Source organism: Pseudopipra pipra, chromosome 1 (assembly GCF_036250125.1).
Source record: "Pseudopipra pipra isolate bDixPip1 chromosome 1, bDixPip1.hap1, whole genome shotgun sequence".
Classification (NCBI taxonomy): Eukaryota; Metazoa; Chordata; class Aves; order Passeriformes; family Pipridae; genus Pseudopipra; species Pseudopipra pipra.
Window position 1 is genome coordinate 98,493,069 of NC_087549.1, and position 25,582 is coordinate 98,518,650.

The window sequence follows — 25,582 nt, forward strand, 5'->3', positions numbered from 1 at the left end:
TGCAATACTTTTAAATTTAACAGTCTATTCTCGGTTCATCCTTTGATGACTTCAGCAATGGTGAAAAAATCCAACCTCACTATAAGACTTGCAAGAACCCACATCAGATATGGTTGTGAAACATTCCTCTTACTAACACACTCAGAGGTCCCTCTGCTTCCACCTCTCACTGTTCACACCAACAGCCAATGATGCAATTCCTCTACACAGACTTCTTGACAAACTTGTTTACAAAGACAAAACTCAAGGCATCCAGGAACGTAATGGAAGAGGTTTTGTTACCTTCTCTACACAGGAGAAATATTTTTTTGGTTTTGGATGGTCACAGTAGAAGTTTTTTTTTGGTTTTGTATGATTGCATTCTGCTAAGGATTTCCTCCCTTCAAAATGCATTGGAAAAAAGCACACAGTACTCTCCAGTATTCGCCAAAAACTCCATGGCACTTTGCAGCTTGGCATTCAGTTGGCTCCAACTACCATTTGGAGTTTACGTTACTTCTAATGTAAACTCCATCTCAGTGCTGAAGTTGTTCATCTCTCCTTCCCACATCTATAGAACTGTAAAAGTTTTTATGTTAATAGTCTCTGCCGATACAACTTTATTCTATCTAGGAGATCAAGGGTCAAAAAAACTCTTTCCCAACATTAATTTTTATTGCTCATTAGGCATGTTTACTGTGCCATTCACCTGGATGCCATGCAGAAGATTTAGGCTCAATTCAAAGTCGAAATGTTACATGTACAAGGAAAGATAGAGCAAGGACTGAATAAAAGCCTAGCCTTTAGTATTAAACATCAGAACAATCTATCTAGAAACACAGTGGATGGCTCCATGGCTTGAACTGTATCAGTAAGATAAAAAGTAGGTACATTTTATGAAAGCAGTTTGTTTAGATATGTTCCTTTCCAAACCTTAAAATCTAAGAAAGGAAAAAGCTTTATCAGGGAAACAGTCCACGAAAGCAAAAACCCCAACAAGCAAAATACAGAGCTAATAATACTGACTAGGCACAGTTTTAGTTCTTCTAAGACCTTTTGCCAGTATTTCACGAACGGAAATGCTGATGAAAAGATTAGTTAGAAAAATCACCATTTGAAATAAAAAACTGAAGCAAGCAAGAGAGCTTCAGTGGAAGAGAGGTACTAACCTGCAACATTCAGTGATAAGCTAACTGGACTGAACAAAGTGAAAAGAACCAAACTATTCCAACGGCATAGTGTGAGTATGGAGGAGCTCTAGAGGCTTATGCTACAACATAAAGCCAGAAACCCTGGCAACAGTGAATTCATGACAAAAGGATTTGTCTCCCTTGAAAAAGAATCATTCGAGCAGCTGACAGAGTGCTAACAACAGAACTGGCACTGATGAAGCTACAGAGATCCTTAGCAACCCCGAAGGACAGAATTAAAAACCCTGCATGTGAAGAAAGGAGGCTGAAAGATGGCCCACTTGAACCAGTTTACAAACTAACACCTTTCCAAGTCCATTAGCACTATAAGATTCTTCTGGCTTATCCTTTTCACTCTCTCTTGCTTTTCCAAATGCACAGGTACCAAAATTAGTAAGAGAAACAAACTCTCTCTTGCTTTTGTTCAGTCTGCAAACAATATTAACTTCACTGAAACTTTCGCCTAGTATACTTCTTATATTCTGCTTTCAATTTCAAAAAAATACAGTGAACCAAATTATTCCCTTACATGAAATCCATCAATTTTGGTCACACTGTTCCTTCCTTTTCGCAGTATATGTGGTAATCAATGAAAGATGCTAAGGTCTTGTCTTCTACAATTTCAGATGCCAAGGGAAGGGAATAACTTTATTGTCTCTTTTGCACAGTATACGCTATCCTATCCAACATAAGTAATTCCACCTCTCATTTAGAAATAGTACATGTCATGAGCCAAAATCATGTACCAACACGGAGATACTAGTGCTTCCCACACTTTTCAAAAACCCACCAATAGCAAGCAGATAGAATAGAATACAATTTTTTTCATGCTTGTGAAGGAAAAGACAAATTACTATTGCTTGGAGATTCTGCTCTTTGCAAGTAACCAATCAGTCAGGCTGAACCTGGAGAAGTTATGAAGATGGCAGCTCAAGCATCTAAGTATTAACCTTTCTGAGCAAGAAAGGTTAGCTTCAGTTGCTTCATCTGAGAAGAATTTCAACAGAATATGTATGCTGATATATTACAGAAAATACAACAATGGGGTGGCTGACAACCTGGGGAACAAAACAACAAATCTGGAGACGCGGTAAAGTATTTCTCAAATACATTTATTTGGTGGAAGAAGTAATATATTCAACAGGTAGAACCCACACTGCTAATAATTAAAGATAATCTGCGCTGCAGTACTGAAAGTTTTTAACTTCATGCAATTATTTATTGTATGCATTTAGAAAGCTTTCACTGTGTTTTGGGAACCTTTCAAATGTATTAAGAATTTAAAAAATCATTCTTGCTTTATGCCTGAAGAGGGCTGTAAATCATCCATGTTGTTCCTCGAAAAAATAATCCTTGGCACAGCAGCCCTCCCCAGTAAGCACTGGGTGAGGAAGGCTAGCACTCTGGAGATTCTGGCCTGCTGGCAAAATGCATGGCCAGAGTGGGAGTGCACTGGGAGATTCCTGTGTTCCATAATGGCCCCACAGAGGCTCCTGCCAGTAACAACCAAATGCAGCCTCTGAAGCTATGCCAGGGGTCAACTTATCTCCAAGCAACCACAGGATGCCAGAATTAACTGCACTTACCCTCTGCCCCTTCTGCAGGAGGATAAGAATCAAAAGGGTGATTTACCAGAACCCACTCTCCCCCACCCACAGTCCCTGTCCTAAAGATTATATGATCTGACTTCTTTTCTACTGAGGAAATAGCCAGACCATTTTACAGATAACTTGGTATCGTACACTCAGTCAAACACCAAAATACAAAAAACTCCTATCTGCTGAACAGAATTTGCAATACAGCACCTTCAAAGCAATAAAACCCTTATCATGCCTTTCTGAAGGACTTTCTTATACTTTTTATTTTCCCAAATAGCACCAGGAAAAAAAAGAAACTTCCCTGGGGACTAAAGCTATCAATTGCACGTCTTCTCATGTATTTTAAAAGATCTTTCAGATGGTCTGCTATTCACTGTACGTACGCATAGCTCTGCCGCGTTAGGAATGCAAATCAGCTGCAGAGGCATGTCCTCAGGTCATCCACATCACATGCAAATGAAAAATGTAACATTTATTAAAACTCTCTTTTAGGAGACACACTATCAGTACATAACGCATAAACAAGAACATTACTATTCTGTCTTTAACTACAGCAGATCATTCAGTGATTTAAAAAAACAAATCCAACAAAACGATTAGAACATAGTTATTAACATGCCCACACTAAATTTTCACAGCAAATTGGCTTTAGAGACAGACAATTCCATCCTTATTATGGTTTATCTCTTAATGGAATTACAGTTATTCGCATTGCTGAATACATCGGTTTTCATTAAATTGTAAAACTAAATTGCAAAACTAAATTGCAATAGTTTTAGAGCAGGAAAAAGAAGAATCTAGGAATTAGAAGTATGCAAATTGGTACTTTCAAAATGAATAGTAATACTTTTTCAGCAGAATGCACTGAAAAGCCAAGCACCTCTTAAGGAAAGAGAGTAAAATGTCTGCCCTGAGCTCCAAAGTTCATTAGCTACATAAAATTGCTTGAGATGTTGGAGATGCAGGTCTGGGTTGCCTGTGCTGAACTCAAAAATGCAACTCTTGCCTACTGACACACACAACACAAAACCAAAGCACAGGGTGCAAGGGTGAAGGTAGAGGGGGCAAACTGGAACAAATATTGAATGAAAAAAGAAGGGACAAAGCTTGAGCCTGATTTTCTAACATTTCTGAAAAGCAAGCACCAAGACTCATCCATGGAATTTTCGATTTTGTGTTATGATCCTATCTATTTTTCTTAAGGCAAAAAAAAGGAAAGAAGGAGTCTGCATTCCCCTTTTCCTGTTTCAATCCAGTTCCCTGGTACCAGCAGGCATCAGACATCCCAGTCTGTAGTTTTTGATGCTTGAGGTGTACTTAGCCAGAAAAAAAAACTGGAAGCAATCAAACTAATGTTTGTACTTTCTACCAAAAGTCTCACTTAGGTTCCACTCTACTGCTGTCAGAAAAATACTGCCTGAATGTGACACTCTTGAACCGATCACTTTTCTAGTAACTTGCCTATTAAGAAAAGACTGAACGAAGCTTGAATAGCAAAAGTGAGGGCTGCTTTTTGGTTTTCAAGTGGTATAACTAAAGCATTTTCATTTTAAAATCAGAAAAAGAACCGATTTTTCAAAAGCTGCTTTTAATTGAAACAGGTAAAATCAAACTCAGTTCAGTGCTGTTTATCTTCAGTGCTGTTCAGTATCGCAAAATAGGACTGAGGAGGGAAAATCTTTGGTTTTTTCTTGATTTGTCTCCTGAGAACCGTGATTCAGTTACTCTCCTTTTAGGGTTGCAGTCCTTACACAAGCATCTGCTGCTACTGTCTGAATAGAAAAATTGTTTGCATTAAGACTGTAAGAATGAGGCTCTCTGTTCTGGTGCATCCTGTACATCGTATCACACAACAGTTGGCTGGCTCCAAGACCCTATTATATTTTGATGGAAAATTCAGATGTAGAGTAAGAAAGTGAAAGTATTTTCCATGTACTGCCAGAATTAAGGAATTACTCTGCCAGTGTGCTAATGGCACAACAAACTCTTTTTCTCATTAACCAAGAAACGAGGTAAACTCTGTCATTCAGGAAAGACGTTTACAAAGTCTGTACATTTTTCATGCTTTTGAAAGGAAATTCAATGCTTTGATAACATTACTAAGAACTCCTCAGAGAAGGAAAAAGACTCAGCCCGGACAAAATTTTCGTACGTAGACAACACCCATGTATGTTTCCACCAGTCCCCATTTCTTCTACCTTGTAAAAACCCTACCACGACGCACAAAAAATTAGAAGTCTTCCTCGGCAAAGAAGTGACTGCACAATGCTCTCGAGCCCGGCCTCATGCCCTCCGTCGTTCCACCAGCGACCGCAGAAAACTCTCGTACTGGCAGAACTCCTTGTTCTCAGTTTCTCAGGAGACTCCCAACGTCGCTACATCACTACAAAAGGCACAACTCTCACCTCCGCTTCTTTTCTACAGAGCTCGCAGCACCAGTAGCAGGCCGCAGCCTGCGTGTGCGCTCCGTGCTCCCCTCCCCGCCCCGCCGGCAGAGCGGCCTCAGCGGCCTCCGGCGGGCGCTGCCAGAGCCTGGTTCGCTTTATTTACACTCCCGCCGCCCCCCCCGCTTCCCTCGGGGTCATGTTTCTCTGCCGCTGCGCGGTCCTGCGAGGGCAGCCAGCCGAACCCAAGACCGATAACCCACGAAACGAGTTTTCAGACTAAGGAAGACGCACAAAACATAAGGAGCTCAGGAAACCACGAACCTACCTATGGAAGCCATGGTGACAGCAGCTCTCCCGGAGGGCACGGGCTGTCCGCAATCCTCCTTCCGTGCCGCCGTGCCGCATGCTGCACGCTTTTCACCAAAGCGCGGCCGCGGGGCGCGCCGCCCCGCCACGCAGAGATTTGGGAAAAGCCATTTCCCACATTTACCAGCACCCTCCGCTCTCCCTCGCGTGTTAGAATTTCACTGCAAAGAGGGTTCCAGTGTCTGCAGCGAGAGAAAACCAGGCTCCCGATCTTAATACAGCCACCTAGACGAAAAGAGCCGGAGTTCACTTCATCCAGGCGGAAATTAATTCCCCGACTGTTGTTGGGTTACGTTTGCCACTTGCTGTTTAGCTCAACTGCTCAGTGAGTATATGCTTGCTCTGCTGACTCCACCTCATTTGGATGTGACTTCTTCCCCCGCCCCGTGCGGCTCACGCCGCCTCGCGCAGCGCCGGCAGGGCGGAAAGCTCGCGGCCGGAACACGAGCTGGGCCGACTGGCGGTTTGTTTTAGTGGGGATTTTTTGGTTGGTTGGTTTTGGTTTTGTGTTTGGTTTTGTTTGTTTGATTGATTGGGTTTGGTCGGGGTGGTTTTTTTGTTGTTTTTTGAGGGGTGGGGGAAGGTGTTCTGGGTTTTTTGGTGGTGGTGGTGGTCTTCCCCCACCACTTTCTTTGACCTTACAGATTTGTTTCTTTCAGAGAGATGGACACGGAACCGAGCACTGAAAGATCAGTGCTTTTTAATGTGGACCAAAGCCCAGCTGTTCTGTTATACCAAACTGGCTCAACGCTCTAGGATAAATTTAGCATCCAGAGCTCTGAATAACCTTTGACTTGCCTCCCAAGATCTGTTTCACAAAACATGACTTGTAACCTTACTGTGTTGCATTCAACATACCCCGTCGTTGTTCTGAGCAGGTTTTATTTACGGGCCAGGAAGATGAGTGGAAACACTGCAGCTCCACAATGAGCAGCACGTTTCCTCCTCAGAGCACCGGATTCTCTGAAAGGATGACTGTAGGAAATTACTAGGTATAGACAAAAACAAATATGACCATTTAAAACTTTCCCATAATGAATTACTCTATTGCTTTCAAATTTCTACCAGCATATTTTGAATGTGTCTACTAAACTCTTTTGATAATTTAAAAATATACAAATTGGCTTGATTATAGAGAGAGATGAGTCCTAGTAAACTAATTAAATTTTCCTTTCTTCCACAGACTAAAATGTAAATCAAACTACTCTTTTATAAGAATATTCATTCCTACTACTGTTTTTCTTCATACCAGTTACTCCTAATTAAACAGGTTTCATAGTGGTTGCACTAAGGAGACCCAAATAGAAAGGGTTAATTGTGATATATACCATATTATCAGGTAAAGAGAAGAGGAAATCCTTGCTGCAGGGGCAGAACCAGTTATTAATGCAGCAGTCCAGAGCTGCCATCAGTTGCTTCAATTAATTCATTATACAACTACACTTTGTCTTGGATGCTTCCTGGCAGAAACAGATGCAATCAAACAATAATAATTAGAGAAAATTGCTCTCCATAGAAAGCATTCCTGGCTCTGCATAAAAAGCAATGTAATCACAGGAATCTTTGGATATCTCATTTCCTTCCTGATTTTCAAACCTTGGAAGCTTTGCTTGTTTGGCTATTTACACTTGCTGAATTAGAAGAGAACAAAGAAGTTACATTTAACAAAGCAGATAACTGTGGTCTGACATACCATACAAAGAAGGCTGCAATAAGTAAGAAAACATTATTTTCCAAAGTAATGTAGGGATGTAATATAAGCAGAAATCAGGTAATTAAAATTATTAATACACTTGAGTTTTGTCAACATTTATCAAATTCACCCTTTCTTAAGATTTTTTTTTTTGCATAGGTCTTTCTAACAAAATCAGGCTCAGTTTCACTTGGCAGACATCAAGGAAATCTCTCTCACATGGACAGTTAAACAAAACAGACAAACAAAAGGTACATGACAGAAAATCTCACCTTTTGTTTGTCCTTCTGTCACAAATTCAAAGTTTCAACCAGATGAAATGAACTCCAGGGAAGAAAAAAAATCATCTGAAATTCTAAAGCAAGGCTGGTTGTATACAAAAAATAGAAGAGTTAGGAAGGGAAGGGCAGTGTTGGATGTCTCGGGTGAAGAACTCGATGGGTTTAGGTGAGCACAGTTTGTAAGATCAAAAGGAGAAGGTCTGTTACTTGGCAAGGAGAATTGGTTTCATGGCTGTTCCAGGCACAGCACAGCAACACAGATCAGCTCCTCCAACCTCTGCCAGGTGGTAGTTTACTGACATAGTGAGTTCTTCTAGAGATGAAATGCACAAGATTCCCGGTTTGATCAGAACCCATCACAGTGCAAGATCTATCCAAAGTAGCTTAAAATGCAGGGCTAGAATTGTAACACATGCTCTTCTCCAACATAAAGCCCTGCAGGAGGGTGGCTATGCTGTGGCCCTCATGCAAATTCAGCAAACGCTACACTTTGTGAAGGAATGGCATGCATTTCCGTGCTACTCCCATAACTGAGAGAAATGTGGGAGTCAATGTCAAGTGGTTGTGCATTTCTGATTTTGTCTACAAGGTGCCTTAATATAAATGGCTTTGTGAAATAACATGCCTAACTCTGGCATGGAAAAACACAGATTAATTTTGTTTTCTTCTCCTCTGCAAGAGGGAATAAACATGAAGAGAATTAAGGTTGAGGAGAACACCATCTTAAAAAACATAGAGAAACATGACCTTTGGACTATAAAGTGCAACTGAATGTGTATTTCCTCTCTGTCCCCACTCAACACTGACAGGTCTGTAATTCTGAAACTGCAGAACATCTTTGACTTGTGAATGCAGTAGACAGACCTTCCCAGACACTCCAAACACAGGATCACTTTAAAACTTTATTTTTTTGGAAAAAGTGTGCTCAAGCTCTATTTCAGTTTTTGGACTTTCTTCTTCGGCCTTCCCTTAAACTACATGGATTACTCTGGTATATCAGAGACATGGAGTACCACATAATATAGTAGGAGGCCTCACCCTGGAAAAGTTGAAAAAATTTCATGGAATCATAGCAAGATAAGTAGTTGTTCCCATGGATTTTTGTTAATTTAACCTTTTCCAGACAAAGTGACTATGACATCTCAAAAATGCATGCTGCACACATGCACGGCTAACAAGCATCATCAAGTATGTGTAAAATCAAACCAAATCTGCCAGACTGCCTGCTCATTCAATCCTGTATTTCTGTTAAACTGTTGATAAGTTTCTGCCAATGGCTTATCTCTTGCATCCTCAGAAGGAGCAAAAATTAGTGGTGGACTTCTCAGCTTCAGATTCTTCTGGTTTTTATATATGTGTAAGATATTATTCCTGTGTATTTCAATGAACACATGCACAGAGAGTTATTTATCAAATGACAGATTTATGTGGGGAAATGCATGACTTTTCCCACTGAAAGGGAAAAAAACAGAAACCAAGCTCTTTAAAACTTAGTGCTTTAGCAATCTCTCACGTAATCAATTTTTCAATGCTTCTTAGTGAAGAAAAAGGGAGAAAAAACACCAAACTAAATCACTACAACCCACCAGTGTATTATCAGGGTGTATTTCAAACCTAACTGAAGAGGCGCATCTGCTTTGAGATGTGATCAACTGACAACACTGAAGGATTTATAAACACATTTTTCCCACATAATATTTGATTATGTAAACAATTTTTTTTGGCATTTATAACTTCAGAATTACACAGTTTATTTTACTCCCTGAATTTTAGAATTTTGAGCTCTTACAGATATCAGTGAACATAACAAAAATCTGTGTTCAGCACCCTTGGAAGTGCCATCATCTTTTCAGCTAATGGGTGCATATTTCAAGTACAGTCAGTTATCTTGGATGGTAAGTATAAAAAAGCCTCACATAAATAAATACTGGATAATGCTACTGCTTTCTCTCAAGAGAAAATATCTTTGGACTAGAGCTACAGGAAGGATGTAAGCTGCAGGCTGCACAATTAAACTTTCAGATGTATTGTTGCTGAATGAAATTCAAAGCCCCGGCACAACCCTGGATTTGCCATGTAATGGCAAATGGGACATACAAGCCTTGAAGAATCATATTCATTTGGTCACCTAAGGCTGGGTAATAAACACTGCACAAGGGAGATTTTATGCTATTGTAGAAAGCTTACAATTCCTGACCAAAGGAATAGTTTTACACAAGTGTCACACTTACAGACTTTAAGTAGTCTAATGGAGTTAGCCCTTTATCCCTGTCAGAGAACTTCCTTTAAATCAGGCCACAGATCTGAATTTAAGTTTTCTTCCTGTGAAAAGTCTGTTCTATTCTAATTTTTATTAAATAGTAATACGTATGAACTAAGCCAGAAACAGAAATTTGGCTCAAAAGCATCTTAGTTTTCAGACTTGCATAGGAAAGCCTGGTTCAAGTCCTGCTGATAATCATGCAGAACAGGAAGATGACCTTGGATGTCTTCCAAGACATATGAATTCTTGAACTGGTCATTAGATTTGCAGGGAAAAAGTTCCTCCTTATAAACACAATATAGAAAATGTCTAGTATTTAGGTTCAGTTGGTGGAAAATGGAGAAGACAATCAAGCTTGTAAATACTACTGGCTTTAATAGCATGACTGTGCAGACCTGTCAAGACCTCAGTGGCCACTCAATTGAAGTCATAGTATTTGCTTTACTGTTCGCAGTGCTAATGGCCACTATACTCACAGCTCTCAGCACTGGGTGGTGAGAGTAGTAGGAGGATTCCTCAGACTGTAAAGTTCCAGAACTGTGGCCATCAGTGCAAACACTCCCTTGCTTTGATATTATTTTCTGACCAGCTTTTCCTCTCAGAGTAACTCAACCTGAAGTTTCCAAAATGCATCAATTTCCTGAATGACATCAGAAGACACTTATTTGACAGGCATGTATTTATGAGTCTCTTACTGCATCTATTTGCTAAGCTAACCCTGGTGCTTAGCAATGATCGCAGTAGACTGCTCGTATAGTATTGCTCCCTGACAGAGCAAATACAAATTGGAGTGAAATTTGTAGAACAAATACTGCATAGAGAGGACATGTTTTGAACATATTCTACATTCTCTATTTTGTTTTCTAATGTTTTCTTAAGCTTTGTCTTCTTTTTCAAACATGCTTTATCATTCCATTACCAAAATATTTGTGGCAATTGAACATAGGTAGGAAAAGATCTTAAATTGCTAGGCTGTCACTCAGACATAGAAATAAATGGCAAGATAAAAGAAACAATTTCTAAGCACAGCAGAAACATTAACTGTTTCACACAGTATTGAGCTTGATCTTATAATTCCAAGAGACATGAGAACAGTATGAGGTTCTGCTTACTTATACAGGTCTCAGCTTTCATTAAAACACTTACTAATATACCTTAGTACTAGGCAGTTTTATCAGCTGAGTGTGTCATCTCCCAATTAGGCATCACACCGTTTGCAGAGAATTACAGCCAACAGGTACCCTTCAAAAGCATCGAATAAAGGGGATGAATTCTCTTTTAACCAGGTATGAAAGTATCTAAATAAAACCAATGAAAAAAGAAAGCCACAATTGATGTGTAACCTCAAGCTATTTTTAAAATATTCCCACTGTTTTCCAGAACAAAAAATATCTTGCTAATCTTCAGGTAACATTTTGATGTGATCAAGAGGATAATGGATTTATAATCTAATGTATTCTGTCTTAGGAAACTAAGAGCTTTGTCTATTCTCTACCCTCAACAGAGAGCGGCTCTTGAGCGCTCAGGAAAAATGAACCACTTCTTGACATAATTTATTCCAATTTTTGCATTAAACAGTTTTAACAAAATAAACACAATATAAAATTTACTATCATATCATTCAACTTTCATGTATTGGTGGGTAAATGTATACAAATAAAAGCTCAGTTTGGCTCCAGTAATTAAATATATCTGAATGAATGTTCCCTTAGGCTTTTTATACTCTTCATCAACATGTTCTTCATTTATCTTCAAAGGAAAAAAAAGTAAAAAAAAATCTGAATATGATAAAAGATAATAACAAGAAATTACAAAAATTTCAGGTTTTTCAAAAGCAGTAAAATTCATATGGCGCACTTTAATCTTCTAGAAAGATTATAGACTTCTTTATATTAAAATTTTTATTTCCTAGAATTTATCTGGTACACAGATCAATTCAAGGATCCCCATGACTATTCCACAGATTCAGAACATCTCACCTGCAGTACTGCATTATCTTCATAGCTGTTTTATAAACTCCCAGCAAAGAATTTCATTCTCATTTACCCTCCACTGAAAATGTAAATGAAATTTCATTTCATTTTCATTTCTTGAAGCTTTCTGACCAAATTCTTAAAACACCATGAGAGCACTGACAAACTGAGAATATTCAGGAAATCCAGTTACAACAGTGGGCACAATCTAGCAGTGTGATTGAAATACTGAGATTGCCTTCACGTTGTTTTTCTTGAAATGCTATAGATGTACTACTGTTTAGACTCTAATTTTATTTATACCCAATTTAGAGCTTTTAGCACAGTGTTTGATGAAAGATTGAAAAAAACAAGAATCTATTCTGCTTTCTGCACTGATTCTTAACGTCCCGTCATTACTTCCCTTAGCCCCAGCTATAGTGACTCTGCTCCTCCCCAGTTTCCTTCCTGCTGTTTCTCCCCCAACACACACACATAGTTGTTTTCCTCTCCACTTTTTTTTCCCTCCACTTTTACCATGGCAAGTACTAAGTCAGTGCCAAACCTTCTGGGAATGAAGGAAAAAAAATTCTATGTACCTGTAGCCCCTCAGGGATCCTAAAGTCACTTGGGCAAAAAAAAGTGTATATACATATTAGAGAAATTTCATATATCAAGTTTTTAGAGCAGGGGGTGGTAGAAGATGGCAGGAGGTAATAATAAATGAAAGCAAATTGACAATTCCAAAGACTATTAGAAGAATTGTGTGATTTTTCAAGGCTTTTTGACACAACTAGTTTTGCAGAGAGAAAGGGAGAAAGTACACAAGTGAGTGCTCAACATATAATCTTGGTGCAATATGGTAACCATAATAGCATGCATCTTACGCAAAACTTCATCCAGGTTTTTCTCAGTTATTAACTCCTTTTGAAAAAAGGCAGTTGTTTAATTTTCAATTCACAGTGTTAGGAAAAGTTAGTCAAGACCAAACAAATAGCAGACAGACTGCATTAAAGTGAAGTGCTCCAAATAAGGGATGAGGTCTACAGGCTGTGCCTTCTTGAAGAAGAACCTATCAGTAGTTATTTGATTTAACGGTACTAGTGTGGGATTATGGAGCAGTCAGGTACCACTGATGAAAGACTTATAACATGCAAGAGACTTGAAAGATGTCCTGATCTAGAAAGCTTATTGCATATGAATTTCCATAGGACAACATTTTCGTCACAAGATCTGCCATTCTTCTAACACAGTTCAACATTTGAGTGGATGAGAAAGTGGAGAGCCTATTTCTCTCCATTGAGGGTCCCCACCACTTAGATACTCATTTCCCTGTGAAAAAAGTTAATTCACATTTGCTGTTTTAGGCAGAAGACTTCATATAACTTTTCAGCAGTGTCTTGGTTCAAATGGATAATGCAGAGAGGGCCCTTTTTAGGGCGACAGTCTCAGTTCTCTGATTTACTTATCAATCAGCACTTTCTCATATGGAATGAAAAGTCATCCATTAAAAACAAGAAAATAAAGCAATGTGAATATTTGCACAGGAAAATGAACATGCACTATAAAACAGTCCTTCCAAACCAGTATCTGATTCTTTCTCCAAAGCACTTTTAACAGGGCAAAATACCATTTAAGGCTCGTTCTGATCTGTGATCACACTGTTTCCATCCAGATGAAAATCCTGCTACAAAAGTGACGGGGAGAGGAAAAGAAGAGAGTGAATAGCTTTACAAGAGATCTCTTCAACGTAATGTCTGAAGCACCTAATCATCTTCTCTTTTTTTTTTTTTTAATTCTGCAGGATTATAGAGAAGCTGCACATGGAATTATATACATGTGCACTAGATTATGCATTCTGCTAGCACAGTATTTTCCATGACCATCTGTAGTACATGAATTTTTCTCATTCAACATGATGTTCAACATGTAGGTCACAGCAGACCCTGTCTCTTTGCAGAAGTTTAGCTTGCGGGGCTGTAAGAACATTTCACCATGAAATATCTTTGTCTTGACATGAGCATCAGATTTAAAGAATTTTTAAGTCTGTGATCAGGTACAACACTGGCTAAAAACCAAAATGCATTCATGTTTCAGAATATTTTATCGAACTACAGTATCCAAAATCAATGCAGGACAAAGTATACTTTAGAGAATGAGCTTTCTTATGAAAATCCAGTAAAAAGAATAGCATAATTTGTAAACTTTAACGTATCAGCCAAAGAAAAGACATTTATATTGTCCCACTGCTTTATCATCACATACTATCTTCCATGGATTTGGCACCAGCTAGTTTTTTATATTCTGTTATGTATAATTGTATTCCTTTCTCCTCTGAATCAATGACATGTTGGAATGTTTACTGAGTGGCTAAAATATGTACAGTTTTTTTAAAGTTTCATTTAGAAACACATAACATAGCTGTAAACAAAACCTGTCCATATGTAGCTAGCTAAATGCATTAATATCGAAATATTTAATCTCTAAGCCAGAGAATAAAGCTTCGGGAAGTTAAGCAGTGTGGACTGGGAGACTACCTCCCATGAAAATCTTACCCAAACTGAGTGGGGGGAAAAAAAAAGCTAAATTAAAGCTGATTACCAAACAGCTCAGTTGTAGACATTTAACTGCAAGTATTTTGGTTAATACTGCTTACTAAAAGCAGGCATAGGCTACAAGTATTTTAAGTTATTTTCAGTTTCAATTTGGTTCTTCTGTTACAAGATATTTTCCACCATTCTAATTGATATAAACTAAATTAAATGGTTATGTTTTTCAGCATATGAGATGTAATATTACCTTTGCTGTGAATTTGGACTATCAGAGTGAAATCACTGATAATAAGCAATGCTTATTTCTCTGCAGGCCAAACAAATACAAAATTTCCATGTTTCTATTTGAAAGATATGTTAAGAACTATACTGTAATCAGTGGCACATAGGGACGTCTGTGACAATGAAGACTTGAAAATGCATCAAGTCATCTCCAAACTTCATGCAACAAAACCTTTGTATAAAGGTTAGTTTTATTGAGGTCTCAATGAAAGTAATCCAGGGACAAAAAGTGTGACACAGATCATAGCACATTATACTGACTTCAGTCCTTACAACAGCCAAGAAGCAGTCTCTGAACATTTATGATTAAGCTTTACAGTGTTCCACATGCTCTTTCTGGAAGACTTCATTAAGTTCATGCTGGTAGAATCCAAACAGGAGAACTGAGTCCTTTCCTGCTTGCTCCTGAAGCCTATGGAGGCTTCTTATGCACTAGTAAATGGTATATTTATAATAATTAAGAAACGTTAAGTGTTTGATTATAAAAATATTGTGTAGATGAACACAATATTCATCCATGAGATAAACATGTCAAGGTCAATTTCAGGAAAATGAAAAACATAACTTCATATATCTGCTTTGTATTAAACATCATAAATTTCCTGTCTCTACTTGTATTTTTTATTTCTTGTTAAAGCCTCAACAAACAAATGGAAAACCACAAGAATAAACAAAAACCCAAAACACCCAAAAAAACCCAAACCCAAAATCACAACAGCAAAAACCAAAATGCACCTTTGTTTCCAGGAGCACAGAGATTATGATAACCATACACATAAGTGGATGCGCTCTTGTTTTAGGCAAATGAACCCAGATGTCTGGAAATGTTCCATAGCTATTACTTGATTTGACCATGTATATCTTATATAAGCAGGTAAGAGGAGGAGAGAAAGGCAAGTAAAAATCAATATTATATGAAAGCTTTTCACACTGTGGAGAAAGTGTTTGCCCATCATAAACAGGGAATTTTTTCCTTTCACAAATTAGTTTCACTTTTATTCCCAATGCTACTGACTATCCTGACACGCAGAAGACATTTTCAGTCTAGAAGCCTGAGATTCTTTTAATCAAACAATTAAGCAGTATGTTTTGTTTCCCTTGCAACTCAGTGACTGGAAGAAATTATAATCCTGGAATAACAGTATGAAACTACAACAGTGTAAAATTCTAATCAGTATACAATTATGCAGTAATGAGGATATCCATCAGGTTGCGGCTCTGCCTTCCAAGAGATTTATAAACATTCATCACTACTGGATGATATAACAGAGTAAGTCTATGTTAGTCAATGGGAGGAATTGAGGGTTACAATGTCAAATAAAAACAGTCTGTAGGAGAAAAACTGTGGAAATACTCCAGTGTCTGGTCTGGAAGAGTTCCATGACATCATGACAAGAAAAGATGAAATTTTAAAAAATTTTAGAACAGATGCAGCTCATACAAGACCTTTGAGTACAGTACCTAGTCTAAGCTCCAAAGAGAGGACGAAAAGGCAAGGCCTTACATGTTTGAAGGCTCCAAGATTCCTCCTACCAGCACCAGTGCTATCATTCCATCCTATGCACTGCTTGAACTACACAAGGTTACTTGGGCTGTTTAGAAAAGATGGAAAAACGAGGCATTGTGTCTTATCTTTGTCAGTACATTGATAAAGGATTATAGACAATCTTCCATTGTTCCACAGATCCCTGCTTTCTGTTACAAGACAGTGCCTGCTTGTGAATGGAGATTTTCTACGAAGTTCTGTCTAAGCTTTGACCAGGGCTGAAGAAGGGGCAGCTCCTCACATCCAGCCTGAAGGGTGGAGTGGCAGGGCGGTTAGCCAGAGTTCAGTCCTCTGTCAAAGAGCTTACTATGCTTTTATTCTATATACAAAGGGACTTCAATTAGCTGTATGCTGTCTGAGACAAGAGAGCCTTTATAAGCTTCAAAATGGCCTACAAGTAATGTTTCTGTTCCTTCACTAATGTGTGGGACTCTCCCTCCCATGGGATATACAACTGCTATTGTGATATTCAAGAGAGCTGTATATGAATTCTACCTGGAGCCCTGCTTTTAAATGGGGTATTTATAAAACTAGCCATATTATAGACTGCTAGCCAGTTTATAGACCACTCAAGTTTGTCTCAAGAAACAAGGTAAGGTATCTTTCAAAAGATAATTCAGATTGAACTCTGTGGGTGCTGTATTACTTTCAAGCTATGTAAAGTAAGGAAAAGGGCGATGAAACCATGGCAGGAAATGATCCCTGAAGCAGCAGTGCTGACACAAAATGACTGCATGCACACATACTGAGGGAGGTGAAACTTGCTCCTGTCTGAGAAAGAACAAGGCTCTGGAAAGAAATCCTGCAGGCAGGACATCTCCCATAAATGTACAGGGAGAAAGAAGAATCACAGAGTAACAGAATCAGCTAGGTTGGAAAGGACCTCTGAGATCACTGAGTCCAACCTTTGACCTAACAACACCTTGCTTACTAGACCATGGCACTAAGTGCCACATCCAGTCTCTTCTTAAACACCTCCAGGTACAGTGACTCCACCACCTCCCTGGGCAGTCCATTCCAATGCCCAATCACTCTTTCTGTAAAGAACTTCCTAACATTTAACCTAAACCTCCCCTGGCACAGCTTAAGACTGTCCTGTTGCTGGTTGCCTGGGAAAAGAAACCAATACCCGCCTCACTACAACTTCCTTTCAGGTAGTTGTAGAGGTCTTCCCTGAGCCTCCTCTTCTCCAGGCTAAACAACACCAGCTCCCTCAGCCTCTCCTCACAGGACTTGTACTCGAGTCCCTTCACCAGCCTCATTGCCCTTCTTTAGACCTGCTCCAGCACCTCAATATCCTTCCTAAACTGAGGAGCCCAGAACTGGACACAGTACTTGAAGTGCGGCCTAACCAGCGCTGAGTACAGGGGAAGAGTCACTTCCCTGGACCTGCTGGCCACATTGTTCCTGGTACAGGCCAGGATGCCATTGGCCTTCCCAATTGGTCACCTGAGCACACTGCTGGCTCATGTTCAGCTTCTTGTCAATCCAAACTCCCAGGTCCTTTTCTGCCTGGCTGCTCTCCAGCCACTCTGTGCCCAGCCTGTAGCACTGCGTGGGGTTGTTGTGGCCAAAGTGCAAGACCTGGCACTTGGCCTTGCTGAACTTTCTACCATTGGATTCAGCCGATTTATCCAGCCTGTCCAGGTCCCTCTGAAGAGCCCTCCTACCCTCCAGCTGATTGACCCTCCCCCCCAACTTAGTGTCATCTGCAAATTTGCTGATGGTGGACTCAATCCTCTCATCTAAATCATCAGTAAAGATATTAAACAGGACTGGGCCCAACACTGATCCCGGAGGGACACCCCTAGTGACCGGATGCCAACTGGATGCGGCACCATTCACCACAACTCTCTGGACCTGACCGTCAGCCAGTTCTTAACCCAGCAGAGTGCCCCTGTCCAAGCTGTGGGCTGCCAGCTTTTTCAGGAGATGGTGTCAAAGGCTTTGCTGAAGTCCAGGTAGACTATACCCACAGCCTTCCCCTCACCCACCAGGCGGGTCACCTGGTCATAAGAGGCGATCAGGTTGGTCAGGCAGGAGCTGCCCCTCTTAAATCCATGCTGGCTGGATCTGATCCTCTGTCTGTCCTGTAGGTGCCGTGTGATCGCACTCAAGATGATCTGCTCTACAACCTTGCCAGGCACCAAGGTCAGGCTGACAGTCCTGTAGTTTCCTTGGGTTAGGGCATAGTTTATGAAAGGGAGACAGATACATAACACCACTTAACTGATTTTGCCTAGCAAAGTGTTTTCACCTGGAAAGAAAATTAAGATTTCTAGGGATAACAGAGCACCATTTCATACAGGGTTTTATAAGGCTTTATTAAAGATCGTGCTCTTCAATAAATAGTTTAAAAATCAGATGCATTCAAGATACGAGGTACAAAGTTTACAAGAATATCTTAAGAAAGAACACATAATTTTCTCATTTTTGTACATATGAACTGGATGTCATTGCAATTCTTGACTATAGAATATAAAAACCCATGTATTGTTTTTTTAAAATGTATACTTTTGCGCTTTTCTAAACCCACAACAGAATCCCTTGGTAAGTGCTAACTACACTGAATGCTATTCTCCACAAGGAAATGAGGAAGAAATACGACAGTAATATATCCAGATAATTGGCAAAGAAAAGTACTAAAAACTGGGGCTTTTAAGAATGCTTGCAAAATGCACGCTGTTAGTGTCACCTTTATTGCATTAAAGCAGTTTTAACCACCAGAACAGCTATTTCTGTTCCCTTCAGATTCTTGGCCTCATTCAACACACAAAACACAACACTCTTGGCTCTGAGCATGAATTAGGGATTGGTAGCAGAAATAATAAGAAGTAGCCTTCTTCACTTCTTGCTAAAGTCAGAAGGCACCAAAGCAAGTAGATACAATAAATACTTACAGTAGATATAGGGAATAAATAAGAAGAATAGTGAAGTTAAAAGAGAGAAAATTAAAATAATACTTAAAGTAGGTTTCTGATTTGCCTCTGACAATAGAAGTTTCTGTGCTCTGGTGGGAAAGTCACCCAATCAACAATCCTTTGAGATGCTTGCTAACAGTGAATTCCATGTTTTCTAGCTGACCCACCTCATACACCTTTAACCTTAGTGTCAAAGTACATTATGTTTCCAGATAAAAGACAAGCCATACGGAGATGAGCACTTGCAGCATTCAGTGCACTTTGAGCCTCATGTTTAAATGGGCATTCTAAGGGAGAATTGTCTCCTTTGGTCTAAGCTAGAGTAATTGTTTTCACCGTTCCATTAAGTGAGTATCTAAATCCAACACTTGAGAGATGACACATTTAGAATAAAGGAGGAGAATCAAAATAGAGAAATACACTGAAAGCCAAAAGTTTTTCCAGGGCAAGTCCTAACTCTTAGCAACATTGATGGAAACCATTTAATAAGAAGGTGTTCAGTAGATTAACCTGTAATGGATTTGCTGAAGCTGTCCTCAGGAGGATACCTACCACTATTATTTAAGAGTTAGGAGAGAAAAGGGAAAAGCCACAGCAACTGAACCATAAAGAGATGTCTTGAACTGGGTAGATGATTTTTTATTACTAAAGATAATTTTATTCTGTGTTGATATTATTTGGTTTTGACAACTATTAAATGAGACAAATTAAACAGGAGAGTTGGTTTGAAGGTTTTTTTTAAGTCAGAACTGCAACACTATTATTGCATCAAAATCCATCATCAAATTTAATGAAAACTCTACTACAAGAACCTGCCTGAGAAGACAGTCATAGCCTAAGCAATAAAACTATATCCATACATAAATTTTCACTTTAAAATCTTCTACTGCATAAAATTTAAATGAATGTCTGTGATTTTTATTCAGATTTTAAACAAATCAGTTGGCTTCCTTCTATGTCCAGCACTTTCTGTGCAAACTCTGGAGATACTTTTTTCTTTTAAATCTTAGTGTTTTCAGATAATTTTGCACAAAAAAGGTTATCGGTAGCAGCTTAGCTGCTATTTAGTTAAGGCCTCAAAAATAATCCTTTATTAATAAAATTCATAGCTGGATCACATTAAATCTTTAACCATTGTGGTGGGGAAAAAAAGGGTGGTTTTCCCCTGGAGTTAAAAAAAATGGTAACCCCCGAGGGGGTGGTGTCCCTTGGGGTTGATCCAGTCAGCACCCCCGCAAAATTTAAACATATAACACCAGACCGGAAAAGAAGGATGAGGAGGTAGTTGGAGAAGAAGTGGCCATGTTCTGAGACCACGAGGGGAGAAGGGGCAGGAGCCTCGCTGGGGGCCCACGGCCCCCCAGCCCCCTGGCTGGGGTTGTAGAAACTCAGAAACAGTGTTAAACTGGACCGGGTTCTGTGACTGAAAAGCTGTGAGTCTTCCTCCACTGTGAATGGGCAGCAGGAGTGGCAGCAGAGACAGCACTGAGCAAAGAACTGTGGCAGAAAGCCAGAAAGAGATAAGAAGCAGCAAAGGCGGCATGCAGCCAAGCAGGAAGACACAGAGATGTCTGATAGAGAGAGAGAAGAGAAAGCTCAACAAAGACAGTTCTGGGGGTAAGAACTGAATCAAAGCCCCCTAAAACCCCTTTGAGACCCCTCTTAAGAGGAGGGGGTAGACTCCTACTGGAAGTCCTAAAATGCAACATGCAGCAGAGAGAGAGGAGCTAAAAAGCTCAGACGTCCTGGAAGCTGGACTGGGACGGCCGGACAGAATGCAGAGGAGGGCCTTGCCCCCCCCCCGCCACTGCTGCCAAGCTGGCAGTCTGAGACAGAGCAAAGGAGCTCTGATAGAACGCTTGAGGAAAAGACTTTCAACTGAAAGCTGCCCTAGATGTTCTGACTCAGGGGAGCTTGAATCCCCTGAGGAAGGGACCTTCATGGGGGTCTTACACCCCATGATATGACGTGGTGAAGCAAGCCTGTCCCTGCATCGCAGTCCATGGGAGAGAGACCTTCGTTTGGAGTCAAAGGGCCGAGAGCGGTGAGAGGAGACCCCCCCTTGTGTGTAACGGAGAGAGAGATCCAGCTACAACAATCCAGCTACAGCTGCTGCATTGAGGAGGAGAGACTGCTGCCCTAAAGGTGGATATTTCCTTCTTCCCTTCTGGACTTTTATTGGAGGGAAAAGAGATTTGATCCAATGTAAGTATTACTTTATCATAGGAGAGATAGTTAGGATTATGCATATAATGTATTATAATATTTATTTATGTAGTGATTGTAATATAATTCCCTTCCCCCCATATTGAGTCTTGTGTTGTGTCTGGAAAACCCCTCTCACACTGGGTTGAGTTGTGGGAGGGGGGCTTGGACTCGGGAATTGGATTTTTGGGGGTTTCAAACCACGACAACCATATAATCATCTGCTAACAAGTACTTTTCCAGCTTGCACTTTTACAAACTGTATTGTGGCAAAAAACCCCTCCAGAACATTCATTCCTTTGATTAAGGATCTCCTTCATCTGAGCAGGCCAAGCTCTCTTGTCAGCTTCACTTGCCTGGAGAGGTGGCAAGAAGGATATCACCCCTCGTTCCTCAGAGGGAGATGAAACCTACTTAAAATCACATGGAACTCAAGTCTCCTGACAGTACTATTTCAACATTATCAAATATCAGCAGAGAAATCATGGAACACTGAAACCATGCAAACAGATCAAGAGAAGAGCAGGATTTCCTCTTGTTGCTGTGATGCAGCTGCCTAATTGCTCCACACTGATTTTGGACGCTGAACGTGAACATGGGACTCCCTGTTGGCAATTAAACACTGGACAGCATTAAATCTTTCTTGGATAATTCTTCATTATTTACTTCTTTTTGGTAAGATTAAAATAGAACTGCTAAAATCTGTTTCTCTGACTTACACGTCTAAATTCACCATTTATATGTCCTATTTATAAACCACTGTTTGTGTTCGTTGCCTATATACACAGTTCATTTTCACATTATTTAGGAAGTAGGGAGTATCTTACCAGGAATGGTTCTGTACAGCTCAGATGGGCTGCTGACCTTTTGGCTGGAGAGAATCCGCTGCTGGTATAGTGGAGGTGTTGTCACTAAGGGAGAAGTAAAGGGGCAATTCCTCTTCAGTAACAGCTAAAATGTTAATAGTGATATTAAAATAAATAAATAGAGATGGACATTTTCTTACCGTATGTCATCTCTGGTGACAGGGAAAAAACTGGCATGGATGTGACAGATTCATTTCCATTTTTTGTTGTGGAGAAGATTTCTCCACCTATTTCATCTTGATAACTTACAACAACCACCTAAGAAAAGGCACAAAAAGCAAAATTATGGTGTGAAAATTCTCACTTAACCATTGTCATAGTTTGAGATTGGCCCCCCCGGGAGTCAGGGGCTCAGAGGTGATTGGGTGCCAGGGCAGTGTTCCCTGGAGAGCCAATCACCATCCATGTTGTTCGATTCTGCTGAAAAATCATATATACACAGCACCTGAAGCTGTTGGCAGTTTTGCTGTTGGTGTCTGCTGCGTGTAGGTGGAGAAAGCCGGGGGTGGCTGGGCTCCTTCTTTCCCCCTCCTGGGGGGAAAGGGGAGCCCTGCAGACTCCAACTCTGCCTCGGCCAGAGTTAGAGACAGCATTTGGAGTGTGTGCTGTGAAGGAAGAGATTCACAGCACCCGTGGTAAGAGGGAGGAGGCCAGGCCCTCTTCCCCCCCCCGCAGCTGCGGGACGCTTGGGACAGTGTATAACTGGACCAAGCTGCCTGTGGCCAAGGCTAGGGGGCTTTTTCCCCTCCACTGCATTGAGGCTGGTGGGGGGTGGATTTTAAGGCTCAGCACTGAAGCAGAGCCAAGTGGACGGGCTGCTGACGAAACAGCTCGGAGCCAGGGAAAGGAATCCCAGGCAAAATGGAGACGGACCGAAGAGAGAGGCCCGGAGGATGTCTCTGCCGTGATTTAAACGCAGGACAGCCGAAAACCCAGAAGAGGAATCAACATTCCAGGACCCGTACATTGATAAGCTACACTACAGCAGCCTACGAACCAAGGTATGAGACTGAGAGAGAATGACACAGCAGAGACTGACATGGGACCAAGGAGAAAGGACTCAAAGCTACTTTCTTGGACTTCGTGAGGAGAAAAACTGCAACAAACAGCTGAAGGTTGGGGGGGGGGAGTGTTTGGATCCCCAAACACTCCCACGAGAGATAGACTGCGTTACATACCAGCCTTGAAAGGCTCTTCCTCGACTAAAGTTAAAGGGAGGGGCTTAAAAGGACTGATAGAAATGTAATATATATATATATAGTTGCCTTTAGTTTGTATAGTATTTATTTGTGTAAATAAATGTATATACTTCCCCTTCCCCCTATAGAAGCCTCTGGCCTGAAAGTTTCTCTCTTGTGTTGGGATAAATTGTGGGAAGGGGTGGGGGGAAGCCTGGAAATTGGATTTTGGATTTCTAATGTGGCTCAAATTGCCACAACCCTATGACACAGTGGGGCATTCTTGGTCAAATTATAGAAGGCTTCTGTAATCAAATATAATACGATCTACTGTTCCAGCAGAGATATCTTGGAACACTGAAAAACATGCAAACACACAGGACAGACAAGAGCAAGATATCCTTAAACACTGAATTGCATTTCTGAGGTAACTGCAGTCATTTGTTCTTCTTGCCATGATGCAACTGCCCAATTGCTTCACATTGATTTTGGACACTGAACATGAATGGGACTTCCTATTGGCCATTCACTTCAGTAAGTATTTCTTGAAAAATTCTTCATCATTTACCTCCTTGGTCTGCCCTAGAGCAATTGGTGATCCTAGAATTATGGCCTCGTCAGTAGCAGGAGACGTCATCCATCCACACCTGTTACACGATGGCTGCCCAGGGACATCATTGTCATACTGCCCCACACTTAACTTTCTCATCCTTTTCCCTGCTGCACCATCATCTCGCATACCTGTTGCTGAAAATAAATAGGCAAGCTGATTAAGAAACTTTTTTTTTTTTCCAGTTAGAGATGTTAAAACAAACTTTAATATTGTGCCTGTAGTGATTCTATTCAAGAATGTTCATGAAATAATTGTTTTACAAAAACCACATAAGTGGGGAAAAATATCGGTTGTAGTTAGCCTTGCTGACACCAGCTTGAACATATTCACAGTGCCCTTGATTCTAGAGGAGTCAGTCAATCAGCACGTTTCTGCTGACGCTCATTTCTGAAGCTGCATCCCCAGTGCCATTGGCAGAGCTTGCCAGCAGGGGCCGCTACAGGATCTCCCATGGGAAACCTCTCTTGCCACTCCTGACACACAGCGCTTCTGGGCAGAAAAGCTATTGCTGCGGTCCAGGACTGCGTTCTCCCCAACCGCCCCTCCCCACCCCCACCCCACCGCCCCGGTTTCTTTTTAGCTAAAACAGACCCTGGCCCTTATAAACTCAGCTCATTGTACACCCTTTGTGACTCACATGACAATCACACAATCACAAAAATTAGGTGTTAGATACACATGGAAGCTGTAACTCTTCTGAGGAACAGCACAGAAGAGTAAGTTGAACCAGCAGAACAAACCAGGATATTCAAGGGCATAAAGCAGTATTTGTTTCCACAGTTGCTATTAAGAACATGTCATTAGATACAGGCTTATGATTAGCTCAGAAAGTGTGTTGCCATATCTGACTTGGCCGTGCTGATCCTCATGGAGTGAGATGATCATTTTAAGGAACTTGGGGGGACAACCTAAACGTTCCAAAATCTGCCACAGACCTTTTCTGCTCACAGTATCAAAAGCCTTGGTGAGGTCGACAAAGGTTACATAAAGACCTTTGTTCTGTTCCCTACACTTCTCTTGCAATTGTCTGAGAACAAATACCATGTCTGTGGTACTTCTGTTGGCTCTGAAGCCACACTGGGCACACTGAAGCCACACGTGGGCAGGGCACGTCTCCAGGATGAAGGACCACCGCCTCCCTAAGATCCTGCTTTATGGTGAACTTGCCACTGACTGCCACAACAGAGGAGCCCTGAAGAAAAGACACAAGGACTCCCTGAAACAACATCTCGGCCTTGGCCATATTGATCACCATAACTGGTGTACTCTGGCCTCCAATCGGGAGGCCTGGAGACACACCACCTATAACGCAGCTGTCTCCTTTGAGAACACACACAGGATCACCCTTGAGGAGAAAAGGCAATGCAGAAAGAACCGTGTCTTGCAGAATACACCATCTAAGGAGTCTTTCTGCTGTGCCTTTTGCAATCAGATATGTCTGTCTCGTATTGGCCTCATAAGCCACCAGCGTGCCTGCAACAAATGTGGATAAAGCCTTCCCAAATCTTTGTTCGCGAAGCCTAGCCATGATGATGATGATGATGATGATGATGATGATTAGCAGTACTTTATATTTGGTCATCCCCACCAAACAGCAGGCACTTCCAGAACATTCCTGCACCAACTGCCTATTCTACCCTTCTTTGTAACAGTAAGGATCCCACAACAGTCCTTACTGTGTAGTCACAGGACAGTACAAAAATAACCATA

General features: G+C 40.7%; 1 protein-coding gene and 1 long non-coding RNA gene across 16 annotated transcripts in view; one reads left to right on the forward strand and one right to left on the reverse strand.

Annotated features, from left to right (window-relative positions):
* Positions 1-21,929, forward strand: part of LOC135420084 (uncharacterized) — a 410,960-nt gene extending 389,031 nt beyond the window's left edge. The window contains exon 2 of the long non-coding RNA XR_010433340.1: positions 13,852-21,929. This is a non-coding gene — a long non-coding RNA (uncharacterized LOC135420084). The remainder of the gene's footprint in view (positions 1-13,851) is intronic.
* Positions 1-25,582, reverse strand: part of TNS3 (tensin 3) — a 209,409-nt gene that overhangs the window by 27,907 nt on the left and 155,920 nt on the right. For 14 of the 15 annotated variants that reach the window (XM_064667006.1, XM_064667000.1, XM_064667001.1 and 11 more), the window contains 3 exons: positions 23,828-24,006; positions 22,222-22,339; positions 22,043-22,126 (listed from right to left, as the gene is read on the reverse strand). The exons of the other annotated variant lie outside the window; for it this stretch is intronic. In XM_064667006.1, coding sequence (XP_064523076.1) covers positions 22,043-22,126; positions 22,222-22,339; positions 23,828-24,006 — 381 coding nt within the window. The remainder of the gene's footprint in view (positions 1-22,042; positions 22,127-22,221; positions 22,340-23,827; positions 24,007-25,582) is intronic. 15 annotated transcript variants of the gene reach the window in all.